This window comes from Equus przewalskii, chromosome 13 (assembly GCF_037783145.1).
Source record: "Equus przewalskii isolate Varuska chromosome 13, EquPr2, whole genome shotgun sequence".
Classification (NCBI taxonomy): Eukaryota; Metazoa; Chordata; class Mammalia; order Perissodactyla; family Equidae; genus Equus; species Equus przewalskii.
Window position 1 is genome coordinate 140,057 of NC_091843.1, and position 21,800 is coordinate 161,856.

The following is a 21,800-nucleotide window of genomic DNA, read 5'->3' on the forward strand; positions in this document are numbered from 1 at the left end:
TCAGATAAATGCTTTGCAAATATTTTCTCCCATTCTGTTTTTGTCTTTTCACTCTCTTGATGGCATCCTTTGATTCACAAAAGTTTTAATTTTGGTGATACCCAGTATATGTATTTTTTTGCTTGTTGCCTATGCTTTTGCTAACAGATCCAAGAAATCATTGCCAAATTTGGTGCCATAAAGATTTTTTTCCTATGTTTTCTTCTAAAAGTTTTATAGTTTTAGCTCTTTTATTTAGGTCTTTGATCATTTTGAGTTGATTTTTGTATATGGTGTGAGGCAAGGTTTCAACTTCATTCTCTTATATGTGGATATCCAGTTTTTCCCAGCATTATTTATTGAAAAGATTGTCTTTTCCCCATTCAGTTTTCTTGGTATCCTTGTCAAAAATCAACTGACCGTGTATGTGAGGGTTTATTTCTGTGCTTTCTCTTCTATTCCATCAGTCATTACTTCTGTCTTTATGCCAGTACAACAGTGTTTTGATTACTGTAGCTTTGTAGTAAGTTTTGAAGCCAGGAAATGTGAGTTCTTCAACTTTGCTCTCTTTCAAGATTGTTTTGGCTATTCTGGATCCTTTGAGATTCCATATGAATTTTAGGTTGGATCTCCTATTTCTGCAAAAAACACATTGGGAATCCTGATAATGATTGCATTGAATCTCTAGCTTGCTTTAGGTAGTGTATTAGTTTGCCAGGACTGCTGTAACAAAGTACCATAAACCACATGGCTTAAACAACAGGAATTTATTGTCTCATATTCTGGAGGCTGGAAGTTTGACATCAAAGTGTTGGCAGGATTGGTTCCTTCCTGAGGGCTGTGAAGGAGAATCTGTTCCATGCTCCTCTCCTAGCTTACGCTGAGTCACTGGCCATTTGTGGTGTTCCTTGGCTTCCACTGCATCGCTCTGATCTCTGCATTCGTCTCCACGTGGTGTGTATCTGTCTTTCTGTCCAAATTTCCCCTTTTTATCAGGACACTAGTCATATAGGGTTAGGGGCCCAGCCTACTCCAGTATGATCCCGTCTTAACCTATTAATTACAACTGCAAAGACCCTATTCCAAATAAGGTCACATTCTGAGGTTAGGACTTCAACATATGGATTTGGGAGGAGGCACAACTCAAACTATGGTAGCTAGTACTGTCATTCTAACAAAATTAAGTCTTCCAGTCCATGAATATGGGACATCTTTCCACTTATTTGTGTCCTCTTTAATTTTTTTAAATTTTTTTAGCAATGTTTTGTAGTTTTTAGTTCACAGGTTTTTTGCCTCATTGGTTAAGTTTATTCCTAAGTGTTTTATTCTTCTTGATGCTATCATAAATGGATTTTTTTAAATTTCCTTTTCAGACTTTTCATTGTTATTGTATAGCAATGCAATTTTTCTGATTTTTTTGTGTTGATTTTGTATCCTGTAGCTTTGCTGAATTTGTTTATTAGCTCTAACAGGTTTTTTGTGGAATGTTATGGTTTTCTACACATATGATGTCATCTGTGAACAGAGATTATTTTACTTCTTCCTTTCCTATTTGGATGTATTTAACCTCTTTTTCTTGCCCACATCCTCTGGCTAGACCATTGAGTACTAGGTTGAATAGAAGTGGCAAAAGAAGTCATCCTTGTCTTGTTCCTGATCTTAAGGGAAAAGCTTTGTCTTTCACTATTGAATATGATGTTAGCTGTGGGTTTTTCAAATATGGACCTTATCATGTTGAGGAAGTTTCCTTCTATTCCTAATTTTCTGAATATTATTATCATGAAAGGGCGTTGGATTTTGTCAAATACTTTTTCTACATCAGTTGTGATACCCAGGTGTTTTTTTCCCTTTATTCTGTTAAGATGGTGTATAACTTTGATTTTTGTATGTTGAACCAATCTTGAATTCCTGGAATAGATCCCACTTGGTCATGATGTGTAATCCTTGTAATATGTTACTGAATGTTAACCAATATATTTTGCGGTCTCTCATTTTGTTATACTACCTTAATTCTTCTCTTGCCAATTTCTTACTGAACAGATAATTCTCTTGTTATACAGATTGTTCTATAACATAAAAAAATAAGCACCGTCTAGTTTCATTATATGACAGAAATAACAATAACTCTGATAATAATCCCCAACAAAACATCAAAGAGGGACATTACGGATTGTCCCTATCCATATGAGATATGGATTATCTCATATCCAATCGTTAACTATTTAGTAAGAATTTATCAAGTTTTTAGTATGTTTCAGGCACTGTCAAAGTTATTCTCAAGGTGTTTGCAAGTACAGAAGGGGAGATAAATAAGTAAACTGCTTACTATAATACAGTTTGATATAAATTATGATAGAGATGTCCATGGATGTTCCATGATTACATAGGAGGGTACTTACCTCAAAAAGATGATGAGGGTATCTTTCAAAAGATCTGTTACTCTTAAACTGCCTTGAATGATGAGTAGGAGTTAGCCAGGAAAAAGGAGAGGAGTACTCCATACAGAAGGACTATCAGTCACAGTGACACTGAAAAAGCATAATAATTGGGAAACTACAAAGATTTCCAAGTTGGAGGATCTGTATAGGGTGAGTGTTAAGAAATGATATTTTTGAGATAGGTAGGGGCCCAGTTCATAGAGGGGTTTGTTTTGCAATGTTAAGAAATCTGAATTTTTTTAAGACCTTGAGAACCATTGAAGGATTTTAAAAACTGGAGTGTCACATGATCAAGTTTTCATTTTAGAAAGATTATCCAAGCAAAGTGTGGACTGTGTTTGGAAGGGTGGAATGGGAAGGGAATAAAAGGAGACCAGAGGCCCAAAGACAGGAAGTGACAATATTAATTCAGGCCAAAAATGATGAGGGTCTAAAATTAACAGTGACGATGGAAATAGAAGGAAAGAGACAGATTTGAGAAGTCTTTAATAAGTAGAATCAAAAGGTGTTCATGATCAAATAGAACTGTGAGGATGAGTTGTTGGAAACTGAATTAGTTGGGATGATAAATTTGGAGGAAGTGATCAGAGAATCAGTAGAATACAGCAATGAAAAAGAATAGTAGGCATATATCCTGATGGAACGAAGCTTAATGGAGTAATGGTTTTTAACATGAGAGTGAAGCAAGGAAGCTATCAGACAAATCTGGACTGTAGGACTCTTTCTAAGACATCACGTAGTGTTGTCCGTTCAAAAAGCTAATTTCATGGGGGGAGAGGAGGTTAGGGAAGGATGGAGGACTGTTTTAGTTTAAAAGAGACCAAAAAGTGTAAACACCAAATGTAGTACATGAACTTTGGTTAGCGTCAAGGTTGAAAAAATAACTATAAAAGACATTATGGTCACATCTATGGTCACAGTTGGAGAAATTTGAATATTGATATTAGATCTAATTAGGTCAATTTTGTTAAGTTTTAAGGATGTCATAATTATATTTGGGTCATGTAAGAGAATGTCTTTATTTTTAGGAGATGCCTGCTGAACAATAGTTCAACAATAGGGATGAAGTTTCATAATGTCTGCAATTTACTTAGAGACAGAGACAGAGGGAGGAAGCAAAAAATGGTGATATTATTGGGGCCAGCCCAGTGGCGTAGAGGTTAAGTTCACATTCTCTGCTTCAAACGGGGGTTTGCAGGTTCAGATCACAGCGTGGACCTAGCACCGCTCATCAGGCCACTGTGTGGCGGCGTTCCACATAAAACAGAGGAAGATCGGCACAGACGTTAGCTTAGGGCCAATCTTCCTCACACACACACTCCTTGATCTTGGGCCAGTTGCTTAATTTCACTGAGCTTCAATTTCTTTTTTTCTAAAAATAGGATTCTTACCCCTCTGGTTTCAATGTAGATATAGTACCCGACACAGAACCTGGTACATGGTGTTCATTCAGTAAACTTTTGTTGAGTAAATGAATGGTAGTTATTAAATGCTATACATAAAAGGTTGTGTATGAAGAAAATTTGGAGGAAAATACAGCAAAATGATTATTGGTTCTATTAGGGTAAAGGGAATGTGCGTAGTTAAAATTTTTCCCATTTTCTACAATTTGATGGTATTATATTTATAATTAAAATAATTATCTAAACTCATGTTTACTTTCCCTTTCTGAGTGTCCTGTTTTACTTACTATTTGAAAAACAAATTTTGAGACTTGATTGCATTTTTTTCCTTTATTCTTCCACTCAGCCGAATACCTTGGACTCAACCTCACTCCCTTTCTTTCTCTCTACACCTAACATCAAACCTATCAGCAAAGGCTCTGCCCCTTAGAATACATGCAGACTCCTATCGTTTCTCCCCACCCCACCACTGCCATCCAGTCTGAGACACCATCAGTCTCTCACCCAGAATACTGCGCAGCCTCCCAGCTGGGCTGTCTGCCTCCCCCCTGGCCCTTTCCAGGTATTGCTAACATAACAGCCAAAGAGAATATAAGGCAGACCACATCCCTTCACTGCTTAGAACCTTCCAGTGGTTTCTCAGCTCCTTCAAAGTAAAAGACAACATGCTTCAAGCACCTGCAGAGGCCATACAGAATCCATCCTCCACCCCAAACACACCTTTCTGCCCTTATTTCCTACGTTCTGCTTTGCAGTTCTCTCTGCCTAAACCCTCTCTGCAGATATTCTCAAGGCTGGCGCTGCCCTCCTTCAGGTCTGTGCAGGCATCACCGTGTCACTGAGGCAGACCTTCCCAGACCGCCATGGCTTCCCGTTCTCCCCACCCACACCCCCAGCACTCCTCCTGTCCCTTCCGTGATCTATTTTTTCCAGCACCGTTTGACTTACCATATATTTTATCAGCATGTATAAGCTTATACATCTCCTCCGATAAAAACAGCTCCATAGAGGCAGAGATTTTTGTCTATTTCATTCCTTCCAATAACCTCAGCACCTAGAAGTGCATCTAGCTCAGAGTACGTACACAGTAAATACTTATTGAATAAATGACTTTAATTGTTTGATATAATTAGGTCTTAGTTTGAAAGCTCTTTGAGGGAGTGTCACACGGTGCTTTCGTATGCCTCTGGCCGCCGTCAGTCCCCCTCAAGCGCAGAGGCCCTTCCGCAGCAGCGGGCACACTAGTGAGCTGCAGTCAGCGTCTGTGGCACTGGATTCCCTCTGCCTCTCAGGCCCTGGCTCCACCCAAACTGCTTGGAGGGAAGGAGGCCCACGCTGGCAATGTTCTTGACCTTGATCTGGTGGTGGCTCCAGGCCTATATGCATATGTAAAAACTCATGGAGCTGTGTACTTCAGATTGGTGCACCTTTGGTACTATATTGGATGTGCATTATGCCCCAGTAAAAAAGGTAAGGAAAATGAGTCTGTTCCACTTTTGATATTGCCAGAGGAAGTTCAAATGCTGTCTGATACATTAAGGAGTTAGGAGAGAGTGCTGCATGTTCTTCCTTATTAAGAATTTCCAGCTGAGTTATTGAAATTTTTCTTTTGAATTAGAAATTGAAGTAAAATAATTTTTATTTACTTTGTCTTTTGCAGAGATAGCAGTAGCAGAATTTCACAAAAAAATCAAAGAGGCTTTTGAAGTTTTTGACCATGAGTCGAATAATACAGTGGATGTGAGGTTTGGAAATGTTTTCTTTGTTCTAATTCTAAATTACTGATATAACTCATAAAATAGAAGAGGGCTCTTTTCTTTTTATATTCCTTGGGTTTATTATGCTATTTAAAGTATTTCTTTTCCTGTGCCCCGTAAAAGGTCTTTGCTAACTATTGCCTCATATCAATACTATTTCTTCTTTTTTTTTTAAAGATTGGCACCTGAGCAAACAATTGTTGCCAATCTTTCTTTTTCTTCTTCTCCCCAAAGGCCCCCAGTACATAGTTGTATATTCTAGTTGTGGGTCCTTCTAGTTATGGCATGTGGGACGCCGCCTCAGCGTGGCCTGACTCACGGTGCCATGTCCGCGCCCAGGATCCAAACTGGCCAAACCCCAGGCTGCTGAAGCGGAGCGCCAAACTTAACCACTCAGCCATGGAACCGGCCCCAAGCTTCTTATTCTTGGTAGTCTGGTGAAGCGAATATATCCACATTGCCTTTTCCAACCTATGACTGTAAATTCTGTGAGTGAGATGAACTCTACTGTAGCTTGAGTACTAGACACAGAGTTGGCACTCAGTAAATATTTGTCGAGTGGATGAATAGAATTTGCCTTTAAAATAAATAGGTATGTATTGTCAAGCTGTGAATGGGATATTCAAAGAAAGAGTAATAATGCTTAAACAGTGATACACTCCCCAAGTAAAATAACAAAAAAAGAACCAAAACAAAAGAACATAAAAAGATGAAAGAAAGACATGGATACTGGTAGATCTAGTATAGGAGACAAGGAATAGTTTGAGCCCGGAAAAAAAAAAGGCAAAAGGTAGAGGAGACTATACGAGTGTTGTTGAAGAACAAAAATGCAGCTGAGTAAATATAAAGACCTAATTGGCTTTGTTCAGTGATTCATTAGTTGGGCAGCATCCCTTGCAGCAAATAGGTAGGAGCGCCAAGGAGCTGTACAAAATGGAAGGTGTTTATAGGCAGAAAGAGGGTGGGACAAAGAAGTAGAAAGAGGGCTTATTTCAGGCAAGGTCACCTTCCCTGAGGAGAAGGGAGGGGTCTATGAGGCAGATCACCTCACTAGCGTTGACCAGGAAATTCAAGACCAGTGGTTTAAAATTTCTCTCCTGGGAGCGGCTGAAACCGCAGTTTGGTTAACTATTAAGTCTTAGTGGGTCTTAGCACCAGGGACTCCATTTTGGGCCTGTTATTTCAGTATAATAGAAGTTGTGGGGTCCGTGCCGCGTACCTCAAAGAAAGGCAGTACAACCATTCTTCTAGGAGGCCAAGCTAATGAAAATTTGATGGGATCACAATCTCAAGACAAAGAACCTAGTACACAGAGGCCAGCAAAGCATTGGGAAGTAATTTAAAAATGGTCCTGGGAAGGAGCTGTCGATGCTGTTACACCAGCACCATCACTTCCAGTGCCAGTCGAGGGACTGAGTGCTTTAAACCTGAGCTAAACTGGGTGAACAATATGGGGCTTTGTTTTATTTATTTATGACAAATTGTAACCATGTGTATTCTTTAGTTTCTCACACCTGAAGGTACAAGATGTGATTGCAGGAAAGAAAGCTGATAAGTGCAATCAGTTTCATTAAGTAATACCTGAAGAAGTTTTTTGTTTTTTGGGTTTTTTTCATGAGGAAGATTAGCCCTGGGCTAACATCTGTTGCCAGTCTTCTTCTATTTTGTATGTGGGACACTGCCACAGCATGGCTTGATGAGCAGTGTGTAGGTCCACGCCTGGGATCTCAACCCCTGAACCCTGGGCCACTGAAGTAGAGCACGTGAACTTAACCACTGTGCCACCAGGCCAGCCCTGAAGTTTTATTTTATACCTTGACTATGTTTATGGGCCTTCCTGCAGCAGATAAGGTGGAGAATGGAGCTGAGTCCCAGCAGTGCAACTGTAGTTGGCCTAGTGTGAGCCTTGGCTTAGCCACTGCCAAGGAAGTGTGAGCGTGCTGTGTGGGGCTGTAGCACTCTGCCACCCCATGTGCCTCTGGCTGCAGCACATGCTTTGTGAATGGCACCCCATGGAGCACCATACCTTAGTGTGAGTGTCCTAGCAGAAAGTGACTGGGTGGGACTGTGGGGCTGGGAGAGGGTTCAGGAGGGGAAGGCAGCATGAGGCTCTTCCTGGAATCTGAATGACTAAACAACGTGTGAACTACCTCAGACCTCTCCCTGAAGCTGAAGGGCTCTCCTGGGCAGGGGAGAGGGATTGTTAGAGAAGTCAGGCAGGCAGAGGAAAGCCCGGGATAGCTTCCTGCGCGAGAAGGGGGCGGACAGTTACTCAAGCATGCCGTCTGACAAGCTCCCTGTGGAGGGGGCTGGGGGCTTCACGTAAGTTGCCTCGTTTTCGTCTTTTTATTTGTGTGGTCAGGGTTGGCATCTCCGGTTTTGGAGACAAGGAGAAGGCAGACAGTTTGCTCAAGGTCACATCAGGGTCTTTCTAATTCCAGGACTTTCCTTTTGCTGTGCAATGTCGCCCCTCCACCCTCCCTCCACCCCAGCCCTTCACTGGACGTCATGGCCTGCCTCCTGCCTTTAGGCCTCCTGACAGTAGCAGTGAAAAGAAAATCTCCTAAATCCTTTAGAGCAGTGAGGGCAGGCCTTTTTTTGGTTAAAAGGCTAATTCAGGAAAAATAAACATGTTTATGAGATGTATCTTTTTCAAAATTAAAATAATTTTACTGAATCCCTGAGGGAAAGTGTATATTCTTACAACTTAAATTGTCTACTTTATTAAATAAAAAGGGTTACTAAGAAAATGGGCATTGTTTTTATCACTAAACTATTAATGCTAAGTTTATTTGAGTAGTAGTGACGTGGATGAATGCAGCTCTCTAATATTTACTCCTTCCGTTGATTTGTATAGCATTTTAAAGTTTATGATGAGTGTTCTCATGCTCCGGGTATCTTTACCATCCCCTCTTTATCGGACGGAGAAGCAGAATGACTTGCCCAAGATCACACAGTGGGCAGCAGAGAGGGAACTTGATTAGTCTCTTCTGTCTGGGGCAGCCATGCAGCAGCCTGGAGGAGGCTCTGGGGACGCAGTGATGAGCAAGGGCTGGTCCTGCCTCTCCTGGCCTCTGCAGGCTCTCTGTTTGTAAAACAGTTAATCCAGCTGGAATTTATTTTGGCATGTGATTAAAAGTGGAGGTCCAAACAGACGTTTTTCCCCCAAATTATTAAACTGTTGTCACTGAAAATAACCCATAACCAATCTATAAATGAAAATTTGGGAGAGTTTATTCTGAGCTAAAATCTGAGGACCATGGCCCGGGCCTTTCTTCCTGAAGGAAGAAAGGGCACCGAAGAAGTGGGGTGCATAGAGTGGTTATATACCCCCAAACAGGATGTTTCACATATGATTGAAATATCCCTTTTACAATAGTCATGAGACTGCTCTGTCGGCACAGCGATTGATGGAAACAGCGCATAGGTCTGCTGTCTCGGTGGACACAGCAGGGTGGCAGATTTGTTGTCTTGAGCCGGGTGGTCACAGGTGAGCTGGGTGGTCAAAGGTGAGCACAGCAATCAGTTCCTAGCCTAAGGAAAGATGTTTATCCCTAAGGAAATGCAAATGGTGGGGGGAAGTTGCACCTTTATCTTAAGGGCATTTGTTCTTGCCATAGTAAATGTTTAAAGCTGATATACAATGTGTGCTCAATGGCCACGGTCAAGCCCTTTTTGGAAAAAAACAAAGTCAGGTTGAATTAGGTTTATACCAAATGGCTTCCTCATATACTCCAATATATCCTATTGCTTGCCATTTCTATTTGTCACTGTTTATTGTATTTACTCTTTGAATTGTTAGACCTACTTTATAATATACTGCATTTTTGATAATTGGGTCTAATTTGGGCTATATATTCTGATATATTGCTTTGCCTCTTAATCTTATACTAGGTCAACATATATTAATTGCTATCAGTTTAAAATATGCTTTAATATCTGATAGAACTAGTCTCTTTACTACTCCTCTTCTTAAACTTTTAAATTAAGAATTGAAAAAAATAGACGTGGAAAAAACCTAAGCGTCCATTGATGGAAGAATGCATAAAGAAGTTGTGGTGCAGGATGAGGATTTTAGGATGGTTACTTTTAAAAACTGCAGATGAGAAGAGGCTCCAAGGAGTGGAATTTGCTTGCCCTTTGATGAGAGACGTTTGCATTTGTGAAGGAAGTCTCCATCTGTGGGGAGTGTCTCCCTCTCTGCACCAGGAGGAAAGTGGGATGGCCTTATCTCTGGAAACTCTTAAGGAGGAAGGCAAGGACTTAAGTTGTTTGCTGTCTGGCAACCTCATGTAACTGACCCCTCCCCAACATCCTCCTTTGTCTTTAGCTGAAGATAATATTTAAGCGGTGGCTTCTGCCATTTACTTAATCCGGTTTGATTCTTATCTAAAAGTTATAGGACCACCCAATAACCAGACCGTACGGGCACTGATACCATTTTAACAACTCTTTTTACATATTCTTTCCTTTGTCTCGTAAAGAGATAACTCACATACCTATGCCTTAAATTTAGCCCTACTCTCAACTCATGTTTGCAGCAGCAGCAGCTCCTCCTGCCCGTGGGTCCTGTCCCCATGCTATTCCACACTATTCTCTGAGTAAAAGAGCACTACTGCCAGACCTTGAGAGTCCAAGAAATCTTTCTTTCAACTCCTGGGCTCACCGCGACCCTGCATCAGTACATATATATACAACGGAATATCCTTCAGCCATAAAAATGAGGAAATCCCACCATTTACAACAACATGGATGACATTATTCTAAGTGAAATAAGTCAGACAAAGATGAATACTATATGATCTTACTTATATGTGGAATCTAAAAAAAAATGAAAAACCAAAACTCATAGAAAAAGAGATCAGATGTCTGGTGACCAGAAGCAGAGGGTGGGGGGAGGGGGAATTTGAGGCAGGAGGTCAAAAGGCACAAACTTCCAGCTCTAAGGTAGATAAGTCCTGGGGATGCGATGCACAATGTGATGACTCTGGCAACACTGCCAGATGCTATATCGGAAACTGGTTAGGAGAGTGAATCCTAAGAGTTCTCATCACAAGGAGAATTTTTTTTTTCTTATTTCTTTTCTTCTTTCTTTTCTTTTTATTATATCCATATGAGATGATGGATGTTAGCTGAACCTACTGTGGTAATCATTTCACAGTATATGTAAATCAAACCATCATGCTATACCCCTTAAACTCATACAGTGATGTATGTCAATTATTTCTCAGTAACACTGGAAAAAGAAAGAATTGAAGGCAGTGTGGTGTATAAAGAGTGGTGTAAAAGAGGGTCTGAATGGAGGGAGAGCTCCGGAGACACATACGATGGATGGCTCGGTTGGGCAAGGAGGAGCTGTTGCTGGAGAGGCGTCGAGGGCATCTGGCTCTTCCTTCTCCGATGTGCTTTCCTCCTCAGCAGGGATGTGGCGCCGTCTCCCTGGAGGGCAGACCTGGGCCCCCTTAGAGATGAGTGCTGGCTACTCGCCCTTCCCCTGACCTTTGCTTTGCACGGCTTGAAAGGCTTAATTTGAGATTTTATCACATGAGATAGAGGTGGGTTGAGTGTTGTGACTGCCAGGCAGCCAGCAGGTTTCCATCACTCTGTAAAACACTGTGAAATGGGCCCCTGCCGCCTGCCACCTGCCCTGCCGAGGGGCAGCCCCGGGGTCTGGAATCAGACTTGCTGGGCTCCATCCCTCGCTTTGTGACTATAAGTAACTTAGTTATTCTCTCTGTGCCTCTGTGGTCACAATCGCCCCCTAGGATTGGTGTAAGTAGTTCTCCCGGTGGTTTGGAGACCCCTGTGTGTCCCAGGACCCTTTCAGGGCTCTGGGAGGTCAAAACTATTTTCATAATAAATCTAAGACCATATTTGCTCTTTGCATGCTCATTTTTCCACAGGTGTATATAGGAGTTTTCAGAAGCAACGTGGCAAGTGCTACTGCAGCAGACTGAGCGCAGAGCCGGCTGTGAGGGTCCAGCTGTCTTCTGTTTAGCCAGACACTAAAGAGATCTGTCAACATGTGAAACAGTGCCATTCTTCTAATTAAATTCGTTTTTTATTTTAGAAAATATTTTTCATAAAAATTGTTGTTTATGTAAACATATAATGGACTTTATTGTTACTTCTAAGTGAATTAAGAAATAAGTATTTTTTTAATTTGAGGTTTAATTTCTAATATGGTAAATATAAATAGATATAACTCACATAAACAAAAGCTCTTTGAGGGGGCTCAATAATTTTTAAGAGTGTGAAAGGGGTTCTAAGACCAAAAAGTTTGGGAACCACTGTTGTCAGTGGACATTTTTAAAGCTCTTAGAACAATATCATCTCAGAACAAATTAACTTGGGATTTAAAGCTTAGAATAATATTAGGTATTATTATTATTCCACTTTATATTTTTGAAGTAAATAATTTAGACTTGTTTTTCCTCTATTAAATCTGGATTAACAGTATTACATTATACATAACAAAACTCTCATAAGAACTTTTTATTTATTTCTGTGCATTCTATTTTGATCTTTTAAGTTCTGAAGCAGTTCATTTTCCTTGTTAAATAGTTTTTGAAAGTTGGCACCTTGAAAAACATTGAGGTAGGTTTTCAATATTATTAATTAGGGGCATTTTTATTTTGCCTCACACAAAACATAGAACATAACACATTTTGACTTAGATACATTTTCCTGCTCTGTGTTCAGATTTCAATCAATAAGATTGATTGAAAACTAAGTTCTGAATAGATAATATACACACATGGGATAAAATTCTAAAGGTACAAAGAATATACAGTGATAGTAAATTGTTCACCTCTGACTCTGGCTGTCCAGTTCCCTTTTCTAAAGGCAAGATTTGTTTCTCTAGTTCTTCCAGAGGTCGTCCATGAAAATACAAGTGTGTGTGTATTTTTTATTGTGATAAATCTTTATAACATAAAATTTAATATCTTAACCATTTCTAAGTATTTATTTGCCTCAGTCGCATTAAGTACATGCATATCATGGCCATCCATTCCAGAACTCTTCATCTTCCTAAACTGAAACCCTGTACCGTTTAAACGATAACTCTCCATTCCCCCTCCCCCTGACTCCTGGCAACCACCGTTCTACTTTCTATCTCCCTGAGTTTGACTACTCTAGGTACCTCATATAAGTGGAATCATACAATATTTGTCCTTTTGGGTCTGGCTTATTTCACTTAGAATAATGTCTTCAAGGTTCATCCTGTTGTAGCATGGATCAGGATTTCATTCCTTTTTAAGGCTGAATAATATTCCATGGTGTGTGTGTATATACCACATTTTGTTTTTCCGTCCGTCTGTCCATGAACATTTGGGTTGTGTCCACCTTTTGGCTATTTGAATAATGGTGCTGTGAACAATGATGTATAGATATCTGTTTAAGTCCCTGCTTTTAGTTCTTTGGGGTGTATACCCAGAAGTGGAATTGCTAGATGATGTGGTAGTTCTGTGTTTAATTTTTTGAGAAATCACTGTACTGTTTTCCACAGCAGCTGCACCGTTTTACATTATGACCAGCAAAGATGTGTTCCAATTTCTCCACATGCTTGCCAACACTTGTTATTTTCTATTTTTTTAAATACTCATCCTAATGGGTGTAACGTGGTTTAATTTGCATTACCCTAACGACTAATGGTGTTCAGCATATTTTCCTGTGCTTATTTGCCATTTGTATATCTTCTTTGGTGAAGTGTCTTTTCATATCCTTTGCCCATTTTTTATTTTTTATTTTTAAAGATTGGCACCTGAGCTAACATCTGTTGCCAATCTTCTCTCTCTCTTTTTCCTTCTTCTTCTTCCCCCCAAAGCCCCCCAGTACATAGTTGTATATTCTAGTTGTAGGTCCTTCTGGTTGTGCTATGTGGAATGCCGCCTCAGCATGGCCTGATGAGTGGTGCCATGTCTGTGCCCAGGATCTGAACCGGCGAAACCCTGGGCTACTGAAGTGAAGCACGGGAACTCAACCACTCAGGCATGGGGCCGGCCCCTCATTTGCCCACTTTTTTTGGATTGTTTATTTTTTTGATGTTGAGCTGTAGGATGTATGTGTATTTTTAACGTAAGTGAGAGACTATATCAATCATTCTGCGCGTTGCTTTTTTCACTTATCAATACATCTTTGTGATAATTCTTTATTAGTACATAAAGAGCTTCCTCATTTCATTTTGTGAATGAACCGTAGTATATTGAATTAATCTCTCATCAATAGATATTTAGGTTGTTTCCAGGATTTTGCTGTAATAGTCTATGTTGCAGAGAATATTTTAATATTCATGTTATTTTGCAAAAGTAAGAATTTTTCTCAAATAAATTCTTGGAAATACGTGAAAGTGCATGAATATTTTTGGTAAGTATTGCTATCTTGACAATATATTCTCTCAATTATATGAACATGCCTGTTTCCCTACTTTCTCTTAAACAAAGTTTAATTATCAAACTTTAGGATTTTTGCCAATCTGATGTGTAAAAATAGAGTGTTAATTTTCTTTTTTTTTTTTAAGATTGGCATTTGAGCTAACAACTGTTGCCAATCTTCTTTTCCTTTTTTGTTTTTTTTTCTGCTTTTTTTTCCTCCCCAAATCCCCCCAGCACATAGTTGTGTATTTTCAGTTATAGGTCCCTCTAGTTGTGGCATGTGGGATGCTGTCTCAACATGGCCTGATGAGCAGTGCCATGTCTGCGCCCAGGATCCGAACCAGCAAAACCCTGGGCTGCGGGAAGCGGAGCGCGCGAACTCAGCCACTTGGCCACGGGGCCAGCCCCTGAGCGTTAATTTTCATTTCTCTAATTGTGGCTGTCTTTTTACATGTCTAAAAGTGATTTGTATTTCTTTTTGTTTGAACTGACAGTTCATGACCTTTCCCCATTTTTTCCATTGAATTATGTATCTTTTATGTATTAAAGATCTTAGCCTTAGTCTGTGAAATGTATGCCTTCTGTCTTTTTACTATTTTTACTTTCTGTCATTCAGAAATTTAAATAAAAAAATTAGTCAAATTACACACCTTCTGAGTATGGACTTAATTTTTGGAAACAAACAAAAGTGATTAGAGTAGTTCTAATAGAATGAATTTAAGTTACCCCAAATAAAGCTAGTTTGGTAAAAAATAAAGATCACATCCACAAGGAATGCCTCTAAAGTAAAGAAGCTAATTTTTCCATGTAGCTGATAAATTTAATTTGAAAGTCACTCAAATCTCATTCACAAACAAATCTACCTTTTGTAATCAGTGTTTCATTTTTGACCCTAACAGAATAAAAGGACGCTCAAAGTCAGTGGCATCAGTTGCTGGCTCTCTCGTTGATTTTTTATGTGCCACCCTCTTTTCATTTTCCTTGTTTATTAAGTTGAAATAACAATACCTACACCACTTAAGCCACACAAGTATTAAGAGTATCAAATGAAAACATATGAACGAATTTTAAAAAGTATATAAGGTCAGATCAACATATATTTTTAAACACTCCATTTTAATCAGTTCCAGAACAGATTGCTACTCAAGGATTTGGTGATCTAGGATGCTGTAGGGTCCAGCCCCGGAATGAAGGTGCTGGTCTTTCCCCTTTCCCTGACCACCCCTGTCTGTGCCGGTCCCAGGCTTCACTGCCTCTGCGGAGTGACCTGATCGTTGGTGTTCCAGACTATTCCGTGCCTGCTTTGTGCTCACCTCACCTCCAGGGGATTCTCCCTCACGTTTCCCTGTTGTCTCTCTAGTCTCCAGGCGAACGTTCGGCGCTGCAGCGGCCCAGGCATCCTCTTGCTGGGCGGGGAGTCGCTCTCACCGCTTCCCCCCGCTCAGCATGAGTCCCCAGGGCACGCCCAGCGTTCATCTGTTCACGGATCAGGAGACTTGAGTTTCTTAAGCAATTGGCAGGAACCTTGAGTGTATTAGGTCTTGTCTAAAATTCAGTAAGTTAGACAAGAAGAACCTTTTTGTAATGGATTAGAGGTAACTCTTCCTGAGAGGACTTCAGGTGCCAGAAATGTTACATCTACTTCACATTTAATACTACTTTAGGGAGAAGCTCATACAACATTTTACAGTTCATCTGTATCAGGTAGTAAAAGTGTGAGTGCTGTGGAGAAATTGCACGCACAGGTTCCCCCAACAATGATTATCTGAGAAAGCTTGAAGCCACTCAGAGAGCTTTTGACGAACCACATAAGCAAAGGGGTCTGCATTTGTGGATGGAAAAACAGAAAAGAGGCGTGGGATTGTTGGATCCACAGAGCCCGTGATAGGGCGCGATCCATAAAAACTGGAGTTTATTCATACAATGATAGTTCACACATATGAATGAAATAAATAATGAACTAAAGACTGTGTGTAACTTGGATAAATTTCAAAAACAATATGAAGTTTAAAAAATTACGAAAAAGCAAACTATGATACCACATATGTAACTTTTAAGCATACAAAATGATAGTGTTTATTGTTTATGATAAAAAGACATGCATGGGAACGATGAATGCTGTCCTCAGAACAGTGGCTGCCTCTGAAGACAAGGGAGAAGGGGTGGAGCGTGGGGCTTTAGCTGGTGCTGACGTGTTTCATTATTAGGAAAAAAGTCTGAAGCAAATGTGGCAAAATGTTAACATCTGTTAAATCTTGGTATTGAATATATGGCTATCTGTTACATTTTTTTCTATACTTTTCTCTGAAATCTTTCACAATTACACATAAAAACAAATATTTTTTAAAGAGTAGTTTATACCTTTTTTCACCATGTCACTCTCTAGTTGCTTTGTAAAAAATTGGTTTTCTTGTAATAGCCCTTTTAATAATTAAAGAATCACTTAAAGAAAGTTTTGAAAAGTCATCCCAAATCCTTCCTCCTGAAATAACAGCTGTTGCTGTTAGAGAACTATCATTCGGAACCTCTTTGTATCCATGTGCAATAGCATAAATAGATAGAAGGAGGGGGAGTTAACGAGAAAGGAAGAAGGAGGAAAAGGAAGGAAGGAAAAGGAAAGAAATGATGGAAGCAAAGTCTCTAACCTGCCCTCTCCGGGGCAGGGGCCTGTCTGTTTTGCTCACGGCTGCATTTCAGCACCTGGACCTGTGCTCAGCAGCAGGCAGGTGCCCAGTAAATATTTATCAAATGAATGAAAAAAGAGACTATCCTATCAAGATAACATCACAATAACCATGCTTTTTATAAATAAAAAGTATTAATTTAATTTTACTTGAATGTAACAAAAGAAAAAGATTAATTTAAATTGAAGACGTTGTGGAATCTCAAACGTTTGTTGGCCATGAGAGACATTATTTAGTTTAAATTCAGAAAAGATGAGAAAAACATTGAGTGGTTGTAGTTATTGTGTGTGGTTTTTAAAATGCCTATTTCAAAAATAGAGTGTCAGCTGTCTCCTTGCTGTAGAAGAAGAGGACATGAGTGCTTTTAAAATTCCTTCCACTTTTTCTCCTTCAATCCCCTAATTTATCTTAGGTATATTATTTTTACACTGACAGGGTAGAATATTTATACTTTGTTTAGCATTCATGCAACTTTTTAGTATATTTTTCCTATATTTGAATGCAATTACTGTTAACCACCATTTCCCCCTCCATCCTTAAATTCTTTATTTTGATTTATTTCTGTTGTCTGGATTCTCTTGTCAATTTTATTTTCATTAAGTGCTCATGGATATTTTTCCCTGAGTTCTTTTATATTTAAAATGTTTGCTTTGTATTTGAATACTTTGTACTTGAATAACATCTTATAAATTTTTACCATCATTTTTAATGGCTGCAAGGTATTCCAGTGTATGACCATACCATAATTTAACATATCTCCTAATTTTGGCAATTTGAGTGGTTTATAATATGAGCTACTATTGTGTCAGGGCTAAAATTATTAATGTGGAATTGTTGAAAGGCTTTATCCCTTTCCTTGACTGCCAAAAAATTCAATCCTATAGTCCCAAGTTCTTTTCTCTTACCTTTTCCTAAAGAGGAAAATTTTTTTTCCTTGTTGGGAGATAGAGTACCTCAAGCTACATGATTAAATTCTGAGAGTAGGTTGGTGGGGGGATAAATAAGAAACTGTGATGGTCTGAATGTATGTGTCACCCCCCCACATTTCCTATGTTGAAACCCTAACTCCCGTATGATGGTATTAGGATGGTGGGATCTTTCGGGGGTGGTTAGGTCATGAGGGTAGAGCCCTCGTGGTTGGGATTAGTGCCCATATAAAAGAGACCAGAGAGCTAGCTCGTCCCTTCTGCCATGTGAGGTTATGATGAAAAGATGGCTTCTAGGAAGTCGGTTCTCACCAGACACCAAGTCTGCCAGCACCATAGTCTTGATCTTCCAGCCTCCAAAACTGTGAGAAATAAATATTTGTTGTTTATAAACACTCAGTTCATGACCGTTTATTATAGCAGGTTGAAGAGACTGAGACAGAAACCCACTCTGACTGAGATTGGAAGAAGATTTGTTAAAGATGTTAAAGGGGAAGTAAGATTTGAGAGAAAGCAGTGGATCTTAGTTACAGGATCTGAAGGGAGTATTCAGGAAAGGTGATTAAAACTTTAAAAAAAATAGTTTTTGAATAGATAATGCATTCACATGGTTAAAAATGCAAAGAGAACAAAGTACAGAGGAAAGTCCCTCTAACTCCCTTCTACCAGCCATCCTGAACCCCTCCAAAGTACTAGTAACCAAAGTACTAATTTCTAAGGATCACTCCAAAAGTAGTCTATGCATATACAAGAAAAGGCATATATATTATTTTGTTACCTCCTTTTTTTACTCAAATGGTTACTTACTTTCATAGTATGATTCTGTTCCCATGGGGTGGGATCAAACCCGTGATGAAGTTCATTTTTATGGCTTCTCAGTAGCATTCAGGAGTCTGGAATGGATGTACCTTTCCAGTTCAGTCTTACTCTAAAAATATAAATGTCCTAAGTTTGAGTGCATTGGAGGGCATCCCAAAGGGTGTGGGGCCCTAGATAACCCGGTAAACTCTGTCTTTGTAAACAGGCTTTGTAGTTGGGAGTTGATTAATAGGATGGCATTGTGGCGGAAGAATGACACTTGGATTCAGGCCACCCTGTTCAGCACTTAATTGGCTGTTGTGATAAAGAAAACCCTTTCTGTATTCCATATCTTTGGAGGCCAGCTTTGGTTGACTCGATTATAGCTGTCTCTCTGTAGTTCTTATTCTGTTGTCTACGTGAGGTATAAATTTTGCTGTATAGCTACAAAAATTGGGTGCTCGAGGCTGAGGATTGGTGATCTTAGGGAGTGTACTTTCTGGGCCTCTGGGCATATAATTACTGTGGCCTCTGCTTGTGTACCCTCTTTGGCTTCCAGGTTCATACCCCTGCGGCCTCAACCTGTTCTCCTTAACATAGAAAATAGCATATTGGACTCACTTGAAAAGTGGCAGCCCTATTCAGTGTGGAAGACTTCATGCAAATGCCTAACAGAGAACAGCTTATGGCAATGTCTTCATTAGCTTTGAAAGATAGAGGGGACAAAAACCAAAAGGTATTACTGTGTGCTCAGACGGCTGCAGGCATGTTTGGAAATCTAGCTCCCTTTCCTTATTCTGCTGTGGTCATGCTCTTCCAGGTTGCATGGGACTAAATAATCTTTACATTTTCTGCAAGTGTATTGTAAGCATATATTTGGAAATAAGTGATTTAAGGAGTAATTATTCCTTATATGCATAAGGAGTAAGTGAAAAACTTACCACAGTGGCATTCAAGCCTCTTAGCACACTGGAATGACATTTGTTGTCAGTGAGGGGATACCAGGCTCTTGTATTTCGATGGTCATTCTGTGACTCTGTGACCCAACTCTACTAGTCTAACATGCTGATGACTCTACTCATCTATTTGTATTCTCTCCCTTCCAGATTCTTCTTCCTACTTTGCTACCAACTAATTTAATCTTGACTGTGTGACTTCTACCCCTTTGCTTCTACTTGCTTGTGGCTTCTGATAATTTATGATTCTGCTTACTGCTTTCTCTTTCTTTCAAATTGTTATTGCCCTTCCGTCTCTCTTTCCTCTACATCTCTCTCTCTCTCTATGTCTTCCTTTAAAACTCCCAAGGAAGAAAGAAGGAAAGTCTCTTTGCTCATTTGTCAATATTGGGTAGAGAGCATTTTTGTTGAGCAGAGCTCGTATGAGAGACAACTTCCTGGGCCTTTCTCTTGTAGACCTATAGATGTCATTTTTTGGTTATGTAGCCATCTCTGGTTAAAGAAGCTATGCCTAGGGAGGCAGATCAAATGATATAAAGCATAACAACTTAGACATTAAGAAACTCTCAGAAGGACTGTGGATTTGGCAGCTACCTTAATACCTATCTAGTACAATTATCCCCAAGTCCTGATGAGGTTGTATAAGCCTAATAGGTCATTCCAAGCCAATTTTCTAGGCCAGCAGTTGGCACTCTGTGATAAGCTCACTGGTTTCTGACCACTCACCTCCCTCCCTGGTCATGCTAGTGATTCATGTCATGCTGGTGGACTGTGGTCAAGATTGGGTAGTCTAATTCTATTTCCTCTCTTGAGCACATAGCTAAACTATAATTTCATGGAATGTAGGTGGAAGTGATGTGTGCCACTCCTAGGCCTGACCCATAAAACCCCCCGATCTGTGGCCCTTCAGGCTTTTTCCCTTATGCCTTGATGCATACAGGCAGAGTGATATTGGAAGCCATGTGTTGAAAATGATGGAATCACAAGATGGAAGGAGCTGGGTCCGCGAATGATTTTTTGGAAGAAAGGCACCTATTGATCAGGAAAACTCATTCTGGATTAATATAAGCCCTCTCCATTACTGTAATATTGAGCCACTGGGTATTGGAGTTTGTTATAGCGGTAGCCATTGTCCTCACAGAGTGACATTATTGAATTTTCTCCACAGGAACCTGAAGAAGGGTTTGGGACCCCTAGATATCTTGGTGAGCTATGTACTAGGTTGAAGTTGGTTGAGAGGGTGGCCTGTTCAGAGAGGGCTGATGGAGTATAGAAGAGGAGCTATCATTATTTTGCTACTCCTCTCAAGCATGACATGAAGAATGCTTAAGACTTCCTCCATGAATGATGAGCTGTGGATATCAGATACATTTCTGACTTGAGGGAGAGTGAGAAGGGCAGTAGGGGTTAGTAACTAGTGGTTCCACCTTGCACACCGAGCAAGTAACTCCACCTTCACTGTAGTCAACCGTAGCAATGGAATTCAGTGTTCTATATATTCTAGATAGAGGGAGTGACAGAAACTTCATCCATTTCATCTACACAGATAGTAAGGCAAGATGTCTGAATCTGTTCTTTCCCTGGGGACAATGAGAAGGACAGGACTGGTATAAGTGCTATTCAAGTGGCTATGAAAGGGAGAAGATTTGGTTACATTAGCAGGGTCCCAAGGAGCATAGGAATTCATTATTTTCATCTTTGAAGGACTCAAACAAGTGTTGACAGGTGCCACTGTATAATGCAGTAATGAAACCAGGCCAGAAGCCAGGCTGTACGTGCTGTGATTCAAGGAAGCTTTTGGTTAATTTAAAGGCATCGTAGCTACACCAGCTCTGAACCCATGGCCTTCTCTATTTCACTTTTTGAATTGCAGAGAAGTGACACTCAAATGTCTATTTTTTCTGAGAACTACTGAGGCATTTTGTAATAGTTTCCAACCTTCCACTAAGAGGCCATTTTACGCCATCTTTTCTTTGCTCACCTTGCTCTGAGTCTTTATGTCTTTAACGGAAAGCTTATATTTTTTGTCCCTCCTAAGTTATAAACTTATGAAAGACCAGAAGTATCTAATGTCTGGGTTCTGTAATGCATATACCACATGGTCTTTTGTCCATATACAGTGTCAATAATACTAGCAGAGGGCATGTAGCTAGTTGTGCGGATTAGGAAATGAATGTGTAAAGGTGGGTTAGGGGCCATTCAGTGAATGATCTTGTTTCCTTCCCTAAGGATTTTGTTGTATAGGCAATACAAATCCATAAATGAAGAGACGGGATAAGACTAGATTTGGATTTTTTTAAAGAAAACTCTAGCTACAGCATGGTAGGTAGGTTGCACGTGGACTAGAGCAGTGGTCCCTAGGTCTGGATGCACATTAAAATCACCTGGGGAGCTCCTAGAAAATGTGTACACACTGGGGCCGGCCCCGTGGCTGAGTGAGTGGATAAACAAAATGTGGTATATTCAGGTAATGGAAAATTATTC

The 21,800-nt window shown here is 39.9% G+C and overlaps 1 protein-coding gene across 4 annotated transcripts in view; it reads left to right on the forward strand.

Moving 5' to 3' along the window:
* The window catches only part of EFCAB2 (EF-hand calcium binding domain 2), a 120,870-nt gene that overhangs the window by 49,250 nt on the left and 49,820 nt on the right, over positions 1-21,800 (forward strand). For 2 of the 4 annotated variants that reach the window (XM_070568947.1, XM_070568948.1), the window contains exon 2: positions 5,481-5,560. The exons of 1 other annotated variant lie outside the window; for it this stretch is intronic. In XM_070568947.1, coding sequence (XP_070425048.1) covers positions 5,538-5,560 — 23 coding nt within the window. In that variant the 5' untranslated portion in view covers positions 5,481-5,537. Of the gene's footprint in view, positions 1-5,480; positions 5,566-21,800 lie in introns of all 4 variants that reach the window. One more of the 4 variants, XM_070568949.1, reaches the window with a different exon arrangement.